This window comes from Phoenix dactylifera, chromosome 6 (genome assembly GCF_009389715.1).
Source record: "Phoenix dactylifera cultivar Barhee BC4 chromosome 6, palm_55x_up_171113_PBpolish2nd_filt_p, whole genome shotgun sequence".
Taxonomy (NCBI): Eukaryota; Viridiplantae; Streptophyta; class Magnoliopsida; order Arecales; family Arecaceae; genus Phoenix; species Phoenix dactylifera.
This window is the reverse complement of record NC_052397.1, coordinates 6,505,651-6,527,166: the sequence shown is the minus strand read 5'-3', so window position 1 is coordinate 6,527,166 and position 21,516 is coordinate 6,505,651. Positions and strand designations below refer to the sequence as shown.

At 39.6% G+C, this 21,516-nt stretch overlaps 2 protein-coding genes across 4 annotated transcripts in view; one reads left to right on the top strand and one right to left on the bottom strand.

Annotated features, from left to right (window-relative positions):
- LOC120111167 (synaptonemal complex protein ZEP1-like) overlaps positions 1-3,499 on the bottom strand; it is a 4,074-nt gene extending 575 nt beyond the window's left edge. The window contains exons 1-6 of the mRNA XM_039127728.1: positions 3,190-3,499; positions 3,041-3,090; positions 1,377-1,584; positions 1,158-1,283; positions 847-945; positions 4-512 (exon numbers count right to left, since the gene is read on the bottom strand). Of these exons, the coding sequence (XP_038983656.1) occupies positions 4-512; positions 847-945; positions 1,158-1,283; positions 1,377-1,584; positions 3,041-3,090; positions 3,190-3,349 (1,152 nt within the window). The 5' untranslated portion in view covers positions 3,350-3,499. The remainder of the gene's footprint in view (positions 1-3; positions 513-846; positions 946-1,157; positions 1,284-1,376; positions 1,585-3,040; positions 3,091-3,189) is intronic.
- An 8,635-nt stretch (positions 3,500-12,134) lies between these two features.
- LOC120103654 (cyclin-dependent kinase C-2-like) lies at positions 12,135-21,516 on the top strand. Of its 3 annotated transcripts, XR_005512163.1 has the most exons (14): positions 12,136-12,239; positions 12,505-12,626; positions 13,419-13,500; positions 13,604-13,694; positions 13,784-13,813; positions 13,974-14,083; positions 14,175-14,247; positions 14,341-14,461; positions 14,592-14,709; positions 17,257-17,396; positions 17,572-17,629; positions 19,650-19,720; positions 19,921-20,634; positions 20,968-21,516. XR_005512163.1 is itself a non-coding variant. In XM_039127299.1 (13 exons), the coding sequence occupies exons 2-13, from the start codon at positions 12,517-12,519 to the stop codon at positions 20,480-20,482; spliced, it is 1,566 nt and encodes a 521-aa protein (XP_038983227.1). In that variant the 5' UTR covers positions 12,135-12,239; positions 12,505-12,516; the 3' UTR covers positions 20,483-20,893. The 3 variants fall into 3 exon arrangements, 1 of the variants encoding a protein (XP_038983227.1); XM_039127299.1 differs by lacking the exon at positions 20,968-21,516 and having other exon boundaries at positions 12,135-12,239; positions 19,921-20,893; XR_005512164.1 differs by lacking the exon at positions 12,136-12,239 and having other exon boundaries at positions 13,419-13,507.

Here is a 21,516-nt window from a genome sequence, read left to right as displayed (position 1 = left end):
GACCATAGCAAATTCTTGAGCTTTCTGCAGCTCCATAATTTTATTCTTTAGCTCTTCAATTTCCATTTTGAAGGCATCATTTTCTGATCTGGTATGCATAAATTGTCCATGGAGTTGCTCATATTTTCCCTGAGCAGACTTTATAGCTAAACATTTCTCCTGCTGAAGCAACTCGTCGTAAGCTCCAAATGACAAGAATAGCCTAGAAACCTGATCTGATATGGTTGCACTGTCTTTGTTCGATTCAACTAGTTGGATCACTAAGTGATTAAGCAGCATTTCAAGTTCCTTAAACTCTTGGCATGATTTGTCTATTTTCTGCGCAAAATTCTGATTGCTAAGTTGCAGAGCATTTCTTTCATCTTCCAGGTTGCTTAGGGTGGCTCTCAAGCATTTGGAGGAATCTTCTTTTAAACTGAATTCATGTTGCATTTCTTGCATATGGGATTCCAGAGTCTCCAAATGTGCCTTTTTCTCTTCAACAATCTCTTCTAACTGTTTCATAGCCGCATCTACATGCAATGATGTGAAAAGAATTCTTCATTTCTACTACTTTTATATATAGATAAAAAAAAAAGCATAAACATAGCAGGTGAACTAACAAGCTCCCTGCACCGACATCCCTAAATTAAAGCTTCTAGGCCAGATGATTCACCTAAAAATATAGGTACTCTTTTTCTAAAAATAATATGAAATATAGGTACTCTTTTCTAAAAATAATATTTTCTAAATGCCAGTTTTGATATTTAATATACCAATCCTAGAAAAGAAAAAAAAAATCCACTGAGATATTACTGACACTAACATGGAGACATTGTTCCTCTGACAGAAAAAGTTAACAGCTACCTTTTTCCTTTATGACATTATCAGTTGCAGAGCGCTCATCCCTGAAATATTTCTCCATTTCTTCTTTCTCCCTCCTGAGTTCCAATATCTCTTGTTTCCCTGTTCAAAAGCAAAAAATAATATATCATATATCACAAAAACAAATCATAAGCTTGAACTTGTCAAGAAATAGGTTCACCAAACATATACTTAATTTCTTCCAGTGCATCCAGGATTATGTTAAGTCTACATCAGTGAGTGCTGCAGAAATATGAAATGGGGTTTCCACAAATTTCGTTTATATATTTTCAATTTGATCGCATAGGGTTTACCAGCATTTATTGTGTTGCCTGCACACTCTAACTTCACAGACAAATCATTTTGAAGACAGTTCAAATCATCAAAAGCTTTTGAACTGTGTGCAAGCTTTTCTTCAAAGAAGTTCTTATTTTCCTCAGCTGCAAAATTATTAAAAAAAAAAAAAAAACTTGAGCATGATGGATGAAAGTTCTGAGGCTTCAGTAAAGAGAACATGAGCAACTTAATCATACCTGCATGAGTCTGACAAGTTAAGTGCTGCAATGTTTCAGTTAACTGATCACACAGCATCTTGGTTGAAGAAAATTTTGAATCTAATCCCTTCCAGAGCTTTGTATCTTCTGTTTGCTTTACTTTAAGCTTTGCATTTTCATTGACTGCTTGCTGTAGTTTGGCCTCTAGCACATGTATCTGCTCTGTTGCTCTTTTTAGCCTTGTGTGCTTTAATATTCATTACATAACATCATCATTATAAGCTTAAAAATCAAGTCACAAAGAACCTAATAATTATTTTATAAGCCATAACCCATTTTTGAATGACAAGCATAAGTATAATAGCAGGCATTATTTCATCCAAATCAAAAGCTAGCAGCTTCCAGTATTATTTTAATAAAATGCTACACTTTAAACATAAACGACTTAGGCTAGCATTGCAATGTGATGACAGTTCCATTTGATTGGATTTTTCATGTAAGACTGTTAAACTTGTATGTTTAAAGAAAGCATTTATTTGCAGTCGGAGCAATTTTTATATGCCTGACAGCAAATTTGGAAGCATATCCCAGAGGAAGGAACTTTCACGCGTAACAGAGATAACCCTGAGCAATTTGCCAAACAGCCAATTTGGAAGCATATCAGAGGGAAAGCTCTTTCATGTGTAACAGAGCTAACCCTCATTAAGCATGAGAACCAAAGTTGGACCATCATGTCCTTGTACCAAAAGAAGAAACAGGAATGGGAACAGGAGATTATCAAAAAGAAAGGATGTTATTGCACAGAATTATTAGGACCTAAAAGAGCAAGGTATAGAGGTAAAGTTTTCCAAAACTAAATAGAAAGTAAAATGAAACTGCTGAACCATAACCAATTAACCAACTAACAAAAAATAAAATAGCTGGGATTAAAAGAAGGTGCGCATCATTAGAAGATTATTGAGTAAGGGAAGTCTGAGCAACTATCCAAGAAAAACTTAGTTATATATATACAAGGAAGCAAATCATAACATATAACAGGGAAAAACAAAACATTAACATTAATAGTAGCTATAATCAGAAGTCTGATATATGTCACTAGTCCAATAAAAAAGACAAGAACCATCTTAAAAATGCAGAAATTAAATATATTAGGAAGCGGGTCTCAGATATAGATTTTATTAGATCTGAAGAAAGCTTAAGAAGCTTAAAGATAATACTCATGAAAAAAAGAAGCAGCTCGAATATTAGATGACGAGTACAGGAAGGCAAAAAAGTAACCACACAGAAAGAAAACATCAGATCCAACAAGATAAGGAATTTCAAGGTAAGCATACCAAAAATAACAAAAACGGAAGAAAAGAAAAACGTGCGAATCACAGATAGGAAGACTGCACCTGTCAATATAAGCACACATGACGAATGCAGTGTGTGTGTGTGTGTGTGAGAGAGAGAGAGAGAGATCCATTTAGGGATGAAAATAGACAGTAAAAACGTAGAAAACGAGAGATCAGGCTTCAAAAAAGCAAAAAATCTCCGAATTTGGAAGAAATAAATCCAAAAACTGAAGATTACAACACCGAATCTACAAACATTTATGGGGTTTAACTAAGCCAATGCAAGGAAATATCTTGAAGGCTCAAAAATCCAATAAAGGTTCAGAAATCCAATAATAGATAAGAAAGTCTTAGCGGAATGATTTTTACCGCCATTTCAAGATCGGTTTTCACCGAAGCTTGTTCTTTAACCAACCTCTCTGAAATCAAACACATCAAGAACCGAAATCGTCTTAGAGAACCGATCTTTCATATCAAAGTACAAGCGGAATTAGTTTTCTTCATGAAAGAAGCACAACCTGCGGTGAGCTTTAGATTGGCAAAGCTCCCATGCGAGATGGAATCCGAGGACAGCCGGGAATTTGAGATCTGAGAGGTTTTCGCAGCTCCAGCAAGAGATCCATGGACGGATCTGAGATGATCCAAGCTCTTCATGCCAGAAAATCCGAGCTTCTGCATCTCGAGTCCTCAAGAGAGGATCGCCCTCTTTGAAACCCTAAGAACGAGATATTGGTCGCCTATACAAGCCCGCCTGGTCGAATCGACAGCAGAAATCCGAACTCAAGGCTCAAGAGGAGATCGAATCGATTGCGTCCGCCTGAGGTGATCCGATCTTTCTCCTCTGAAACCCTACGTTCGCCGGGACGAATTCGAAAGGAAGAGGACGAGAAGTCTGTCAAGTTTGTTCCTCGGCGGAGCAGTGTCAATCTCCAGTTGAGGACGGAGTGACGGTGGACGGTTTGAATGGGATAGGGCGCCATCAAACGCCTATTTGTAGTGCCGCCTCGCCTTCCCGCAGGAACGGTTCGCTGCCGTTCCCGGGGATGACCTCGGATTTCTGAAAAATTACGAAAGTTCACCCAAAACGAAACAAAAACTGTCTTGCAAAGGCTTTGATGCATTGGACGCCCCGCTCCGGCCGAGGTGGTCAGGCTGATTCTTGAGGACTATTGCACTGCATCCGGACGCCCGAGGTTCCATGAGGGAATGCGGTGATTATTGCGTGCATCTGGCTAAATTTATCTGGTGTGCTTCAGCCCGTAGATCAAGGGTGAGGCATTTCATCAAGGTATACCTTGGTATTCGAGAGCAGAAAGACTTTGGAGTTATCTAGGTGTCTAATAGAAACTCTCAAAAATTGCACAGCCATGGCACTCAGCCTGGCGAGGTCCAAGCAATACTCAAGTACTAGATCGGGCAACTGATGAGCCTACAGACTGACCAAGCCTTAGGCGGCCAAAAAGGGCAAAGATAAACGGGCACATGCACAGGCCAAGACCAGCCCGACCAGATGAGCGCGCTAGTCAAACGAAGCAACAGCCCGTAGGACTAGCCCGCGCGCCAGAATTTGCCCCATCAGCACAATGGGCGCCAACCGAGTAAGGCAAGGATCGAGCGCGCTACGCATCAGTGTCTGCGCACTCGACCAGACGAGGGCGCTAGTCAAATGAAGCAACAGCCGTGGCGCGGCTACGCACAAGTGCTTGCATGTCGGGCTAGCCGCGCGTGCCAACTAAATGAGGGCAACGGCCGAGCACGCCAACTCACAAGTTTCTGCGCACTCGACCAGCTGTGTGCGCCCTTGCGCATGCTCTTGCCCAAGCGCCACCAATCCATAAGCTTAGGCGCGCCCATCCAGCCGCACGCACCCTTGCGCGCGCTCTTATCTGACCCCAGCGGGCAATTCCTTCCCTATTACCCTAACAGGGCATCGGCCAAAGCTCACCCAAAGGTTCCAAAGTACTGAGGGGCATTGCAAATAGGTCTGGGCCGACCCAGATCGTTCCGTAGCCTTGGCCGTGCGTGGGGGCCCATGGCCATGGCCTTGCGCGGGTGCACCGTAGCAGCAGCCTCCTACTAATCCAGCAGGGCATCCGTCCAAAGCCCACCCCGAGGGTTCCAAAGTCTGAGGAGCATTGCAAATGGATTTGGCCGAGCCGTGACCTTGGCCGTGCGCGGGGCATCCGTTGCCGTAGCCATGGCGCAAGTGCGCCGCAACGGCGGCCCCAAACTATACTAGCAAGGCATCCACCCAAATTCCACCCCAAGGGTCCAAAAGACTGAAAGAGCACTGCAAAGAACCTCACTTGGCTGTGCGCGCCAAGCTTTCTAAGATGCATGGCCTAGTCAGCCGGATCCCACGAAGCCAGCGGTAGCCAACCGCAGCCCATCCACCAACTGCAACCAACCACAGTCAAGGGCAACTGCAACCCAACAACTGTATCCAACCTTGCAGTCTATTAAATACTCTTGAAAGAAAGAAATGCAGGGCATCCATCCAGATTGTGAAAAAATCTGTGGAGAGTCCACTTGTATAATTCGGTCTTAGGGCTTGGGCTAGGGGAGAACCACATCAAGTTCTCCCTAAACTAGGCTAGCCAGAGGAATGTCTTCCTCTGCTAGATTGGGCTATTAGGGATTTCTTCCGAGGTCTTTAGTAGATTGGGCTAGTGTGGAAACCTTGTATACCTCACTAGATTTATTTGTTGCACTTGTACTTTGTATTCTTCATTCTAGTTCAAATGAATAGCCACTAGCAATCAATTTCCATCCATTCAAAGTAGGTGTTCCAACTAACGTAGGCATTAGAGATTTGCTGCCAATTCCAATTCCTAACGGGCAAATCTTGGGCTTACCTTCCAATTGGTCCACGGGCAACATTGGCAACCCTGGCTAGAAGCCAAGAAGCAAGGAAATGTATGATGTGGGGCCTTGGGGACCGCAGGAGGTGCCCCCCATTAGTGTCCCTATCACCTAGGCGGCGATTGCGGAAGGATCGAATGCATCCCCCTGTGTAGGTACCCAAGAGTGGTTGGCGCCGTCCTCGTCCGTATCATGCATGGGGGCAGGGTTGACCCTTATGAGAATGGTTGCTGAGCTCTATGCCAGTCTACCTTATGTCCAACATCATCCTGGTGAGGATCTTGATATTGTGGATTGAGTAGATGTTTTCGACCCTTCTTGTGGGATTCTATTGGGGGAGGACATGAAAGTTTATTTTTTCGTCTGGAGCACGATTTGCCGACCTGTCTGGGATGGAGGTCTGGATATCCAATCACTGGTGGCAAGAAGAGATGCACTGATTGTGAGGCATGCAACTAGATTTTTGCTTGAGCTAGATACTTGTGGAGCATGCTGATGCAAGCCAAGTATGGTGTTTGGGCCTTGGCAGGGACACTCCTATATGTGGAGGGAGAATCTATGCGCATGCCTTCAGGTGTTAGCGAATACAAGATGGCTACTAAGGGAATGGGCAGAGTATGGATGTCCTGAGGGATCTGTGGTTGGACGACCTTTCCCTGGGAATATGGCCAACCATGGTCGCACTAAGGTGGGGGACTGTTTGAGGGTCTTCGATCTTCTCCGACCTAGGGTGAGGAGTTGGGACATCAGTCGAGTTGGTAGCCCATTTGGGGAGCACTTGGCTGTGAGGGTATAGGCTATCGTGGGTACCAGAGTGTAGTGCTCTAGATCTACTAGTTTGGAGATCCATCTGTAGCCCGAGAGTTCGACCAAGGGATCTCTAAGGATTCTTCAGAAGGTGATCAAACTCAGCGTTCGCAATTGTGCCTGGATTTGGAGGCAGGAGACCATCCGAGGGTGGCTTGTATTCCTTTAGAAGGTAGTTTGGGAGCTCCTAGCCGTCTGAGCAAACGACGACTGCGAATCCCACCGATGTACCCCATCGTGAGATAGTGAGTCTATTGATTCACGCCCTCTTCTAGTGCATGAGAGCGTGCGCGCATGTGTGAGGATGACTGTTTTCCCTCGGGAGATAGCTCCACTCAGCGATCCCATCGGACTCTTTTCTCCAGTTCTTGAGAGAAAGTTCATTGTGCAGGCCTCATCTTAGGTCGGAGGGTGTTCTAGCGGATATGTCACTTACCATAATTTAGCTGTCCAAGAACACCTTGATTTTTAAAGAGAGCAACCAACCACCGAGGAATGTTCTAGAGAGGCTCGGTTGTAGCTGCCAAGATCATCCACCTTGGCCCTCTAGGAGAACCCTTGATAGTTCGGGCTACTTGAGATTCTATCTCTACTCGTGTTAGCATCTCGTATGATGTTTATCACTTTGGAGCCCCTACCTCCGAGCTTCCTCAAGATGAACTTCGGTTTGTGTGCTTGGATGATGGTAGGAGGGGAGGAGAGGGTTTTGTTATCCAAGGCCCGGACTCCAGATTTGTTGCTATGGGCGGGTGCCCGATCTTCGCTAGTTCTATGCCTGGAGCAGAGCTGAGGGTCGCTTGGGTCGGACTTAGCCATGCATGGCATACACTCAGGGCCGGCTCGAGCCTTAGGCGACTGAGGCGGTCGCCTAAGGCCTCGACCCAAAGAAGGCCCCCACCGCGTCGCTGCTTAGTGCCCATCCCACCATTGCCCTGCAGTTTTCACATTTGAAGCTAGCAGGCAGTAGCTACCGCTTGGCGCCCATGGGCTATGACAACGGACAGACGACAAGATGAGGCATGGGCTACGCCGCTATAGTGCCTTCCCTTCCCGACAGGCTACGGGCTACGAGTGAGGTAGCAGGCTACGACAATTGACAAACAATGGACAAGTCCTCCCCCTTCTCTACCAGTGCTTTTTTGTTTTTCTGAAACCTTCTCGGCTTCTTCTCTCCCCCAGTCCCCAGACCCACTTCAGCCCTTCCCTTCTTGGCTCGACGTCTTCTCAGCCATTCTCTCCGAGTGGCGGCGATTGAAATCCACGACATCCTGCAGTGAGACCACCCTTTGCCCCTTCAGAGAGAAGCCGATTGATCAACAAATCATGTGATCAAGTCCTTAATCCTCCTCTTCCTCGGCTCCTCCGCGGCTCCGCTCTAATCCTCCTCTCGATCTCGTCGGCGGTCCACGGTCCACCATCCTCCAAGAAGGCAAGAACCCGCCCGTGGAACGGCGGAAGATTGGGAAGGGTGAAGACCTTCTATCCTTCTGTTCTGTCGTTTTGGACCTTGATGCAGCCACCTCCATCTCGACTGGACCACCCAACCACTAAGACGGTAAGCCCTAAAGGCCCCTTCTCCCCGCCGTTTCCCGGAAGAGTGAAGACTTTCTTCCCCAGTGGTTGGATGTTAAAGTTTTTTAAGATGGGTTTGTATAGGATGTTTCAAATTAGGTCCAAACTGTTCTTGGAGTTATATTCTGCTTCACATGTTGAAACTATGTTATTATATAATACGTATACGAGACAGAGGCAAGTCAGGGTATAGGGCTTTTTAAATTTTTTTATGATGTAGGACTCCTACTTTCTATATTACTGTGGGAGGACCATGAAATAAGCCATTGCTCATAAGCCTTTGATTGTCTCAATTAGAAAGCTCCTGAAGTCTTACAGGGACGGAGTTGTAGACTCTAGGATGAGATGGGAGAGTGAATATATAATATCATGAGGTATATGCATAATAATTCTTTTATAAGTGACAGTTCCAAAGGGAATCACAAAAATTACAGAAGTTAAAAGATTTTATTTCAATGAGTCACTGACCCACTTGGCACCCTGAGAGAATACTAATTAAGTTTGCTAGCACCGTCAAGAAGGGATAATCTTGAAGAAAGAAGAACTGAAGAAGCATAAAGAAAAAGAAAGAAAATGAAAACAAGGAAGAAAGAACAAAAACATAAAAATGAGGAAAGAACCCTCGAGATTTTTCAATTTCTTTTTTTTGTTTTAATAGTGATTTCTGATTTTCAATTTCTTATTTGCGGTCAACTATGTCACAAGAAAGATTAAATGGATTAGCTATATTATTTATTGAAAATAGTATTTTAATAAATCTCGAGTACAAAAATTTAATTAGCAATTTTGCATCTAGATGGATTATTTTTTAAATAAATTTTTAAAACATTTTACACTTATTAAAAAATATTATTATTATTTTAAAAAAGGCCTCTCTTAGTGAGTTCGCCTTAAGGCCCCCAAATGTATTGGGCCGCCCCTGCATACCACTGAGAACTGAAGCTATCTTGATGGAGGGTGATTCGGCGATAGTGATCGGTTGGTTCTAGTGACGAGCAAGGGGAGGGTGGGAGGGGTGCAGGCCCACATCCCTTCATTCAGGACATCTAGAGAGTGGAGAGGGGAATTACCTCCTTTGGGGCGGGCCATGTTTATAGGGAGGTCAATGGGGCTGCAGATTGGATGGCTGCCTTCGACATGGCATAGGAGACCCCCTTTAAAAAAGTCGCTATAACAAACATAGGAGCCTGTCGCTATACCCTAGTTTGCCAACCTGCAGTGCAAAATAACATTAGCTATAGACTCCTCTATATTAGGACATAAGTCATAATAATGTAGGATATGAAAAACCATGACTATGTAAATTGTTGTGAAATAAAAACCGGTACCATACTAACTTCCACAAAAATAGAGCCCTAATCCTCCATATCCAACCAATACCTCTAGATGATGGAGCTTTAGTCTTACAAAAATATATAAGTTTGATGTTTCTAACTGACAACCTATGTAAAGGTCCCCATCTCAATTTATCCTCAATATCTTCACCTGGTATAGAAATAGAACAAATTCTATCAACCAGTTCTTCTAGAAAGTATTGATAAATCACAAAAAAATCCGAACTATACTCACCTACCACCATGAGATTTTTAACTTTGAGATTCTACAAAGAGCTGGTATTCACTAGTACGGGCCAATATGCAATAGAAATATTCTGAAATTCATTAATCTTAAATCATATTAATAGACGTCTCATTACCCACAATCCATCTAAATTAGATAAAATAAATGGTGCAAAAGAACACAAGTTCCTTTAAATAGGTGAACTGGTGTGTGGTCACATTGGAGAGATGTGAACGACTAAACTCTATATTTTGCTCACATAAGAGAAACCTATAACTCTCTAGGTCACTATAAACCACACAACATGTTTGGCCATTAGATCATCACTTCAAGCAATTAGAGAAGTAATATCCAATCCCTCTGTCCTGATCGGCTGGCAAATACAATTCCAAGATACTAGATGTACTCTTATAGATGAATTTGAGAAACCCTGTAGAAAATTTCCTATTATATCTTCCAACTTTAAAAGCACACTCTTAGGAATAATGCAGTGAGACATCGAATAGATAGGAAGAGCAGGGAGTGCATACTTAATTAATGTATTCCTACCCATCATAGAAAGAGCGTTCCATTGCCACCCTTCTAACCTCCTCAAAAATTATTGTTCCAGACCACTGCAGTCCACCAAGCTCAATCTTTTGCTAGACATCGTAACCACCAAATAATTCTACATTTCATCAAATTTCTGAATATGCAAATAATTCTTAATTTGATTCCTTAATAAGGTATTAACTTTTGGAATGAATCTGACAACTGATTTTCTAAGTTAATTTTTTGTCTTATGTCATGCAATACTCTAATAAAATATTACATAGCACCATAGCATTAGTCAATGTAACTCGAGCAAATAGAACACAGTCATTCTCAAAAAAAAGTTAGAGATATTTATTATTGTACCTTATGGTTGATGGACTATAAGCGAGTTTCTCAACATAGTATCTCTAAGCTTTCTAGACAAAGCATCTGAGCAAATATGATGATAAAGAACATCCTTACCTAAAACCTATCATAGAATAGAAACTTTCTGAAGGAGATCCATTTATTAAAATAGAAAAAGATGGAGAAAGTAGACATCCACAAATCCAGTCAATCCAAGTATTATGAAATCCCACTCACTAGATGGAAGAAAAAAAGAATATCCCATCTTACTCAATCATATGCCCATTCCATATCCCATTTAATAGATATATAACCTCTCTAATTTTCGACTTGGAGTCTTATGTCTCTTAACTCAATTCTCCAGCATCCAAAATACAACTATTTTGGAGAAACCATCTCGTGAAGTCTGCTTGAATTTTGAATTTAGAATTTTTATATATCTTTTACTTCATATTTTGATAAAATAAAAGGATGGTTAATAAATTGAATGCTTTGAGATATATTTTTTGACACAAATTATTGTTGCATATACATATATATGTATTTATACATAATGTAAATATAAATACATTATATGCATATATATTTACATACATATGCATGCATGCATTTACATGTGCACATTATATATACATACATTTATTTATATATTTATTTGTATTTATATTTACACACAAATATATGTATATATTTGTATGCGTATTTGTATGCATGTATATATATGTACATAGAACTCATGCTTCAATGGTTGAAATGTTTTAAGGGCATTGTTCTTTGGATCATATAAAAATGCAAATCATTTGGATAATATGAAAATAATTATTATGCCATCCATTTATGCAGTCTGCATGAGTAATTAAGTGATGTTGTTTCGAAGTTTTTTTTCTTTGTTGTAGCTCCAATTCTGCTTATCTTTTTTTTTTTTGATAAGTTAGTTAGATATACATATTTTGAATGCTTCTAATAAGTATACATTATAGATGGTAGTTTTCTCATTCTAATACTTATATTTTAGGATCTCCCTATTATTAGTGGGTATAAATTTGCGAAATTTGTAAGCCTTTTACAATTTTAGAAATATCCCTTTATAGATTAGAACCTCTCTCACTAAATAACATGGTTATATTATTGCTTGGAGATAAGCTCTATGAACATGTCAACTACATAGATTTTTGCAAATATCCAAATTAAAAATCTGCACCATTTATTATGATCTATACTATTAAAAATATCTAGAAAACCAAATATGATATATTTTGATAGTTTTTAAGTTATGCCTCAAGTGGATACAAAAAATTACTAGTCAAATATTTAGATTTCACAAAATATTAACTTTACTTATTTTTATAAAATGTATAGAGTTAAGAGGACTTATGCACATATTATATGGTTTACACACATTTAGATTTAACTCATGTACACATTCTGACTAAGCATTATTAAATGGTTGCATGCATTTAAATATCTATAATATATAGATAAAAAGGTAGGCCTTATATAATATATGCATTTAAAATATCTCAATGCAATATAAATATAGTTTATATTTATTTAAACTATCTACTTTACATAGATAGAACGGTAGGCGATATATAACATATACATTCAGACATCTCCCTGCAAGACGAAATATTTTGCGAACTTTAAAAATTTAAGGGGAATGTATGCAAATTATCTTTTGTTTTTTTTTTATGTAATGCAAATTCTCTTTTGGAGAACGTCAAAAAAATCGGATAAGTTCCGATTCACCCCACCGAATCGAATCGGCACCCACACCTATAAACACCTGAACCACCCCACCGATTCCCACCTCGTCCGGCCACTGACTCGGCTTCCTCTCCTCGAAGACGACTCCAAGGTTCTCTCGACGCCGCGCCCTCGATCGGAGGTAAAGCCCTCTCCTTCTCCTCTCCCTCCTTCTTTAAAAGGATTTCTCCAAGCCTTCTCCATTTTCCCTCGCCCTCTTCTTCTTCATCCGCCAAAAACCCTAAGACCCGATTTCCTCCGGAATTCGTTGATTCTTTGGTTTAATTGAATCGGATTTCTCGGAAGGGACACATACGTTTCTTGTTTTGGGGAATCGTGTCGAATTGATCCTGCTGCATCTCTTTTGCTAGGGTTTTTCGCTTATAAAACCTTTTGAGGAGTTGCAGTAGAGGTAGAGGATGACTGTTGCCGCTCCCGGGCAACTGAATCTTGAGGAGCCCCCGTCGTGGGGGTCTCGGAGCGTCGACTGCTTCGAGAAATTGGAGCAGATTGGTGAAGGCACATATGGGTGAGTGCGATAACCGGTCAAAGTTCTCTCTTTTATTACTCGGTGCATAGACTGATATCGTTTGTGTTCCTGGACGTCTTGATATATGTTTCCATAAAATATGCTCCTTTTCTTTGAGTTAGTACTGAATTCTGGTTGAAGGGTTGCATCTTTTACTTTCCTGTTGATAGTATATGCCAACTAATATATTGATATATACAATCATGACAAGCTCTAAGCCTGAATTGGTGTAGAAATCATAAAACTCTCGGGAATCATGTGCATATAGATCTTCTTAATGTAAATTTGGTTTGGTTGTTGTTAAGCTGGAGGTTTTGTAAAGTGTCGGTGAATTACACTGCATCTCATAATCCTTTTTAAAGAAAATTTGTCCCAAAATTGATGAAACTGCGAATAAATTCTTCTATTTTTGCCTTTCATTACTTAGAATAGCACGCAATGTAGTGTCACATGGTTTGTAAGGCATCACACTTCATTATGGATATTTTGGTGGTGGATTTGTTTTTTTAATGTCTTCATCAGTGTGCAATACAGATACACATGTCAATATCCTCTTATTTATATAAGTGCTTGAGGTTTTGGTGGAATTTGTTCGAGTTAGTTTTTATTGTCTTAGGCCTTCTAAATTGCATCTAGAGGCCTTTGTATCGTTTGTGTGTCATCAGCAGCATGCAATGGTGGATACAACATATTAGTATGTATCTACTAACATCCATGACTTATTTTTGACATATTTATTGGTTTGATCACTGAAGAGTATCTTTTTTTCTTGCACTGTTACAATGATTGCAGGCAGGTCTATATGGCAAGAGAAATAAAAACAGGGGAAATAGTGGCCCTGAAGAAAATTAGAATGGACAATGAAAGAGAAGGAGTTACGCGTTTGTGTTCTACCTATATGCTTATTGGAAATTCTTCAAGTTGAATGGATAAAATATTCATCCTTTACCTTGGCTAAAATTTTATTAGTCTTGCAGTTTCCTATAACAGCCATACGCGAAATCAAAATTCTGAAGAAGCTGCATCATGAAAATGTTATCCAATTGAAGGAGATTGTGACCTCTCCAGGTTTTTTCATGTCGCACATGAGCTCCTCTTCATACATGTCAAGTTTGTTGTATCATTAATTTATTTATTTTTCGGTTAAACATAACCAGGTCCTGAAAAGGATGAACAAGGAAAGCCAGGTGGGTTCTGTTCAGTAACTTAGCTACCTAGTTTCACTTTGAATGTCTCGGTTAAAAATCATATATTTGACCAATTACGAATTCAGTTTTTTTTTTTTTCTCCTGCCTAGCCATCCCTTCTCAAGGGGAACTCTGATGTTCAAATTGTTGAATGCTGCAGATGCTAACAAGTATAAAGGAAACATCTACATGGTTTTTGAGTACATGGATCATGATTTGACTGGCCTAGCAGACCGTCCTGGGATGAGATTCACTGTACCCCAAATTAAGGTATTAAATAAGGCCTCCATAATTTTGTGTTCACTATTCATTTTACCGCCTACTGATTGTCTACTTCTGCTGTTTGGTCATGCCCAATCAGTGCTACATGAGGCAGCTGCTAACAGGTCTTCATTATTGTCATGTCAATCAAGTGCTCCATCGCGACATTAAAGGTAGTTTAAAGTATTGCATATGCAATGAGTCAAAAATTTTGTTTTCAACCTTGATTTTGCTGCTGATTTGATGAATTATGGTTATTGGTGTAGGTTCTAATCTTCTAATTGATAATGAGGGGAATCTAAAACTTGCTGATTTTGGCCTTGCACGGTCATTCTCCAGTGATCACAATGGAAACCTAACAAATCGTGTGATCACATTGTGGTACAGGTAAATACTGTCTTCATCAACCTTTGAATACAATGCTGATTTCCATACTTGTAAATTTTTTTCCTGGTTCAACACAATGCACCACTCTCTGCATCTAACTGGTTAAGTTTCATGGCATTTTTGGTAACAGGCCTCCAGAGTTGCTGCTTGGAACTACAAAGTATGGTCCAGCTGTTGACATGTGGTCTGTCGGTTGTATCTTTGCAGAACTTCTGCATGGGAAACCAATCTTGCCGGGAAAAAATGAGGTATTTTGCTTATGCGTGAATCTTTACATTTCCTTTCTTTTATAGTGGTCTTATTCCTTCTAGTTCATATTGGTCTTCATGTTCATTCATGACCTAGGGTTCGTACGTACATGTACAAGCAAATGTAATATTATGTTCTGTGACTGTGGCAGTTTCTTAGGACACATAGTTTTGGTACGGCTTGTATTATTTATTTTCGCTCTGAATCTTTTCAAAGGTGAATAATATTCTCAACAAAATTGAGCATATAATGTCTAGAGAAGTCTTATGCTATTGCAGATGGCTTTCAGAATTTTTGTTGAGACACAAGAACAATAAGTAGAGGAAAAATTTGTCTACATGCTATTATCAATAGATAGACACATAGTGTAATGACTAAATGAAATGCAATTTAAGAGCATGTGAATTAAAATAAAGACAAGTAAGGTGATGGTGAAGGATCAGGGGAAGGAGTTTTTAATATGATTAATTACTGAAGGAAATGAATCTTGATTTGGGAAAAGTGCAGGCTTTTTTGAGAAAAAGGCTTCATAATTTTCATCTACGTCTAAAGAAGCTGACCAAGAAGAGCAGGAGAGAGGATTTTTGGGTTATGATTTTATAATACTATAATGTTGCTTTGTAGGTGTGAAAAATGATTCTATCTTGCAAGAAAGTGTGCCACCATCAAACCGCACCCTCTCCCACCCCAACCAAAAAGAAAAAGATGAGAGGTATTTGATTAGGGTTTTAGTTAGTCTAGGTCAAGCAAATGGTTGTACCAATTTGCTTGATGCAACTGACAATTTTCTTTATAGAACATACAAATTTCAGATAAATCTGTTTTGACTTGTTATTCAAGTCCTTTTTCTGTTTGATGCAATCTGACTATTTTCTTTATAGTATGTACAGAATTTGTAGAATTTATCAAGGGAAGTAAGGGAAATGCTTAAGAGTTCTAATAAGCAACAATTGTTAAAGAAAAAAATGTTTGAAGGTGTTTTGTGAAGAAAGGGAGTCTAAAGCCTTTGAGTTCCAAGGGTTAGGGTTTCATCCATTTTATAGGGGTATAAAGGAGGAAAATGCGGGTATCCAGAGGCTGCCTCACATCAAAGCAGCACAAAGCCTGAATCGTGGCACAACTTTTAGTTAGTTCAAGATGGCCTAGAGCTTTCTTACCAATTGATGCTTTTTCATCGCTTCATAAAGGAAAATAAGTAAAGGTTTAAGCAATAGGTAGGTGTTTCCATTGATACAAACAACAAACCTGATCTTCGCATCTCTATCCATTGGATCACTGATAAGTAACAACGGCAATTACGATTACAATAATATTAACAGTAACAAATAACAAGAGGCAATAATAATAAGATAGGGTGACACCTTATACTTTAAATGGTTACTGGTAACTTGGGGGGAAAGAGGGCATAGTGTTGCTTCTTACATATGTCAAGAAGAATATTCACCACCAGATCTCATGAATGCACTTGTAAATGAAAGAGTATATTTAGTGATGAGCTTTAGTTATGTTCATGAAAGAAGTGATCACTATTTTATCCATGTCAAACCTAACATTGGGAATTCTTGATTTTGTTGCTCAATATCTTCAGAGTGCTGTTTTTTTAATAGTTTCTTTCTACATGCAATTGTATATAAAGAGCTTACTACGATGGTCTTCATGGATACAAATGCTTAAAAATGGACTGCATTTTTCAGTTGGTAAAGAAAGCAAAAGAGATCATAGTTTTCATATTGTAGGGAGGCTTATCATATACCGATTACTTAGTTCCACACATCGTTTAGTAAGATTGTTTTCTATAAATATTTTTGGTGTATGAGAATCATATCATAGAACCATCCCTGAAATTTAACTTCCCCAAGATTGTCATTGTGAAATAAGTTGTGTAGTTTATGCAAAATAAGATGCCTAAAATATGCAATTGATTGTTTAATACTATCTTGGTGTCTAGTATGTTACACTGCCATACCAACACATTGTAAAAGTGGCTATGTTGGGACAGCACCTATACCATGTGGTGGTACAGTACTGTATGGAGCCCCTGTACCATATGGTAGGGTACCATACTGGTTTCCTACAGGGGATGGTATGGTATGCCACGTATGGACTCATACAGTCAACTATGCAAAACGTTGTTTAAAAGTTGACCCTTTTATCTTTGCCGACTATAGTTCACCCTTTTCTTTAGCTGACTTTAAAATTTTGCTTTAATTTTAAAGGTAATGCTAAAATGGAATTGTGGAATTAGTTTTTAGTTTGAAGTAAGATGTGGTTTTATCATTACGGCACTGTTCGTAATCAGCCAAGCAAATGGTTGCACCAGTTTGTTTGATGCAAATGACTATTTTCTTTATAGGACCTACAAATCTCAGATAAATCTGTTTTGACTTGTTATTTGAGTCCTTTTTTTGTTTGATGCAGTCGGATTATTTTCTTTATAGTACAATACAGAATTCATATAAGTCTGTTTTTTCTTGCTATTTTAAATCCTTTCCTTATTTAAAGCTCTCAAAGATGAATATGATATCTTGCTACTGACTTTCCTGCAGCCGGAGCAACTAACTAAGATATTTGAACTCTGTGGGACTCCGGATGAGGTCAACTGGCCTGGTGTTTCTAAAATTCCCTGGTATAACAATTTTAAGCCTTCACGGCCAATGAAGAGACGGCTCAGGGAGGTTTTCAAGCAGTAAGTAACTTGGTATCTTTTGCTCTTTTTTCATCCATGTTGTCAAGTCTGGCATGATACTTTTTTTTTTTGATAAGCAGTATTTCGATGAGCGGGTACGAAGATTTGAAATTCTGGATATTTTTTGGTTCATGTCCTTCGCACTTCTGTTAAAATGTTATTTGTGATTTGGCAGTTTTGACCGTCATGCTTTGGACTTGCTAGAGAGAATGTTAACACTGGATCCATCCCAGGTAATTTCATCAATATATTACCTCTTATATATTTAGAAAAACTTAATCACAATGACCTAATGAATACGACCTGAATTATTTTTGCATCATCAAAATTGACTTCATACAAAGGGTTAGTCTAATATCATAAGTTAATTTTATGCTTGATTTTATTTGTGTAGATTCATTCTTAAGTGTCAATTTTTCAGGCTGGTGTTGTATGTGCTTGTATTTTATTATTTTAAACTAGCAGAACTGGATCAAAATTATCCTTTTCTTGTGCCTATAATATATGAGGAGAAAATTTGATGCCAATATATCAGATGTTGAAACACATTGGTTCGTTAAAGTAGCATTATAGTTTGAGTATGAAGTGGAAACAGAATATGCTATTGACATGGAAACAAAGTTTACATGAATGAAGTAACAACATATAAATAATCTTCTTGAAATTTAGGATATAATATGGAGGTTATATTGAGTGGTGCATGAGCTTTTGCTTGAATATGGCATGGTACGAGACATCATATTGGCAGCAAGCAGACAATGGAACCATGAGACTGGTTCTCTAAATTCCTCATGTACATGTGTGGATAATTTGAATCAGGCATGGGAAATGATGAGGTTTTATGGTTAACAACATCTAGTTTTTTTTACTCCTTTTGTATTCATAAAAAAGAGGGCACTTGGTCGGTTAATGCTAACTTAATATGTATTTTGAATGCCATATAGGCAAATTTTGTTAGTCAAGACCAGAAGATGGGATTTGCTGACAGTTGAGGTCCTTGTGTAGTGCTCTATTAGTGTGTACAGATTACTGTGATTATATTGGATAAAGCTGGGTGTGGTTTCCTAGTCGGACTAGTAGATTAAACGAGAGGCATGTAAACTAGAGTATGTCGGAGTTTTCCTTTTGGGAAGAGTTGCAATGACAATCATGGTTCAGTATTGTGTTATGGCGACAAGTCATGCAAAGATTGCACTCTTGCACAGCAATATCACAATGTAAATCATGACATTGTTATCAAGGCATAAACCCAATGTGCATCATAAACATCATATGTGATGATGGACTTTCATCAAAACACACACACACACACACACAGAGGATTGTTCTAATTGCGTGAGAATTCTTTGCAGTCAGACTCATGCAGAACTGTACTGCTTTCTTTTCCCTTCCTGTAAATTGGAGATAATTAGACTGTTAATAGATGTTTGCTTAGTGCTGCTTCACTTCCTCTATCCTGTCATTAGCATCTCTTTCTTTATTTTCATGTGCTGGCTTTCCTTGCTTGGACAGGGATGAAACTTTAGGAGTGTAGAAAGCTTTGGTTGGCTGGAAAATCTGATGTCCACTTCCAATTGGGGCTCATCAAAACATTATTGGCATTTTTTATCAAATAATAATAAGTATTATAATTTGTGTCCGCAACTTTCTCAGTTTTTGTGATGCTTAAGTATTAAGTTGTCGTATTCTACTCTGCTGCTCAATTTCTATTTATATAGCGGCTTTATAAATTTCTATACTGAATGTTTCCTTTTTGCATCAAACTCAAATATTTTTAGCCTCACAGCTACGTAACGTCAACTTTTCAATTATTATTGCAAATTATGTAGAAGATTTATCGGTTGGGCATGTGCTGGTATCAGTCCATACTCCATTTAGGCAACGTTGTTAAAAGGAAATCAGACATGTTAGATAGAAGAAAATTCTAATTGGGTGATTTGGAACCTCTAGCTGGTTGTCATCTGCTAGTGAATTCCCCATTTAGGCCATGGATTCCAATCAGGATGAGCCTTGGAGGGAATATTTTTAATGGCTATAATTCTTTTGATTGAGATTTTGTGTATGTTCCATATGAACATCAATTTGGATGATGGAAAGTTCTTATGTCTTGCTCAAGTGAGTTTGTTTTTTGTTTCTCTATGTCCTTCCCTGTAAAATTTTTGAGCTGATGCTGTGTCTGTACATCATTTCACGTTGATACAAGTTTGATATTTTCTTTCTTTGTTTATTACGGCATTTGTTCCAATGTTTCAGAGGATTTCTGCAAAAGATGCACTGGATGCGGAGTACTTTTGGAATGATCCTCTACCTTGTGATCCTAAAAGGTATGTGTTTTTCTCCCTAACTTTAGAAACCAAATATGTCTCTTTTTCTTGCACTTATTTGCTCCTTGATCTTGGCTAAGCCATCTCGCTTGATCCAATCTATCATTTATGTTGCCCTTCATGCAAATTACTCGCCCTTTTTTAAGAACAAATTACTCACCTTCAATTCATTGTCCTGTGTCTATTTCTTGGCGATACAGCTTACCAAAGTATGAGTCCTCACATGAGTTCCAGACAAAGAAGAAGCGTCAACAGCAACGACAACAGCAAGAGGAAGCAGCAAAGCGACAGAAAATACAGCATCCACCACCGCATGCCCGTCTGCCACCCATTCAGCAAACTGGGCAACCACACCCTCAGATCAGACCTGGTCCCAGCCAGCCTATGCACAATGCTCCTCCTCCCATGGCTGCTGGCCCAAGCCATCACTATGGCAAGCCACGAGGCCCTTCTGGAGGGCCAAGCAGATACCCACAAGGTGGAAATCCAAGTGGTGGATATAACCCAAATCGTGGTGGTCAAGGTGGTGGTTATGGCGGCGGTCCATATCCCCAGCAAGGACGTGGACCTCCTCCTTATGGTGGGAGTGGTATGCCTGGTACCGGTGGTCCTAGAGGTGGTAGCGGCAGTGGTTATGGAGTAGGTGCCCCAAATTACCCCCAGGGGGGTCCATATGGTGCTTCAGGTGCAGGCCGGGGCCCCAACATGATGGGTGGGAATCGCAACCAGCAGCACCAACAACAGTACGGTGGCTGGCAGTAGTAAAGTTACATACCTATTCATGTTTAGATTTTTCGGTTTGTTGAGTTGTTTACTTGGAAGTAACTTGTTGTCATGGGTAAGTTGTGTCGGTGCGGAAGCTGAATTATATCTGAGCTTGCAATTAGGGACCTGAAAGCTGTGTTTTGTTTAAGGTATGTGTTCTATATCATTTAAAGTATCATCCTGTTAAATTTGTTTGTTTTTCTGTGGTTAGTATGCAGAATGATGCCCATCTCTTGTCGGCTCGGTTATGGGTGGGCATCATTAGAACACCTGCTGGAATGAGGGTCCTCCAATTCTGTTGTTGGAGCTATCTCTACCTTTCAGCACCTTTGTATTATTGTCTTGGAGTCCTTTCTAATTGTAAAGATGGGCAAGTGACATTAACCAGCAGATCCATTGAAATTGCCAGACTCAGTTCGTGTAATATGGATTGTTTGCTATGTTAATTTCCTGATCAAGGCTTGGTTATCTTTTTCTGTCAGGACTTGGGAGTTGTGGAGGTGGGCTTCAAATGTTAGTAGGTGATTCCTGCTGGAAATGCTGTTTCAGTGCAGTATCATTGGCGACCAGGTTTACTCTGGAGAAAAAAGAGAATTTCTTGTTTTTCTTGTAAGTTTATGTTTGCTCAACCTGGAGGCCAGAAAAGTTGATTGTGTTGTCAAATTTCTGCTCGAGCTTGGCTTTGAAGTTGGGTTGGCATTTTCTAACACAACTCAATCTTCGAGTGTAAGGGGAGGGGGAACAATCTTACCCAGTTTATTTAAAGAAAGCATGTACAAGAGAAAGAAGAGCGTGGGGGAAGGGGGAGAGAAAGGAAGCGAAATATCACAAAGTAAGAATCGTCGAGAGTGAATTTCATAATCTATGGTGTGCTATGTGTGCTTTCTCATTACCCAGGTTGCTGCAGTCCTTGAAGAGTTCTAATGAGAGTCTCTGTGGAGCTGCTTTTATGCAGAAATATTCTACTATTTCTTTCTGTCCAGATTGATCACGTCAGGGCTAACACCAATTTATCCCATGCCGTTCTTAAA

Excerpts from the sequence above, each read along its gene's own strand:
- LOC120103654 (XM_039127299.1), top strand. The coding sequence starts at position 12,517 with ATGACTGTTGCCGCTCCCGGGCAACTGAATCTTGAGGAGCCCCCGTCG. Across the intron at positions 12,627-13,418 it reads ATTGGTGAAGGCACATATGG|GCAGGTCTATATGGCAAGAG; the intron begins GTGAGTGCGATA and ends CAATGATTGCAG. Across the intron at positions 14,462-14,591 it reads GTGATCACATTGTGGTACAG|GCCTCCAGAGTTGCTGCTTG; the intron begins GTAAATACTGTC and ends TTTTGGTAACAG.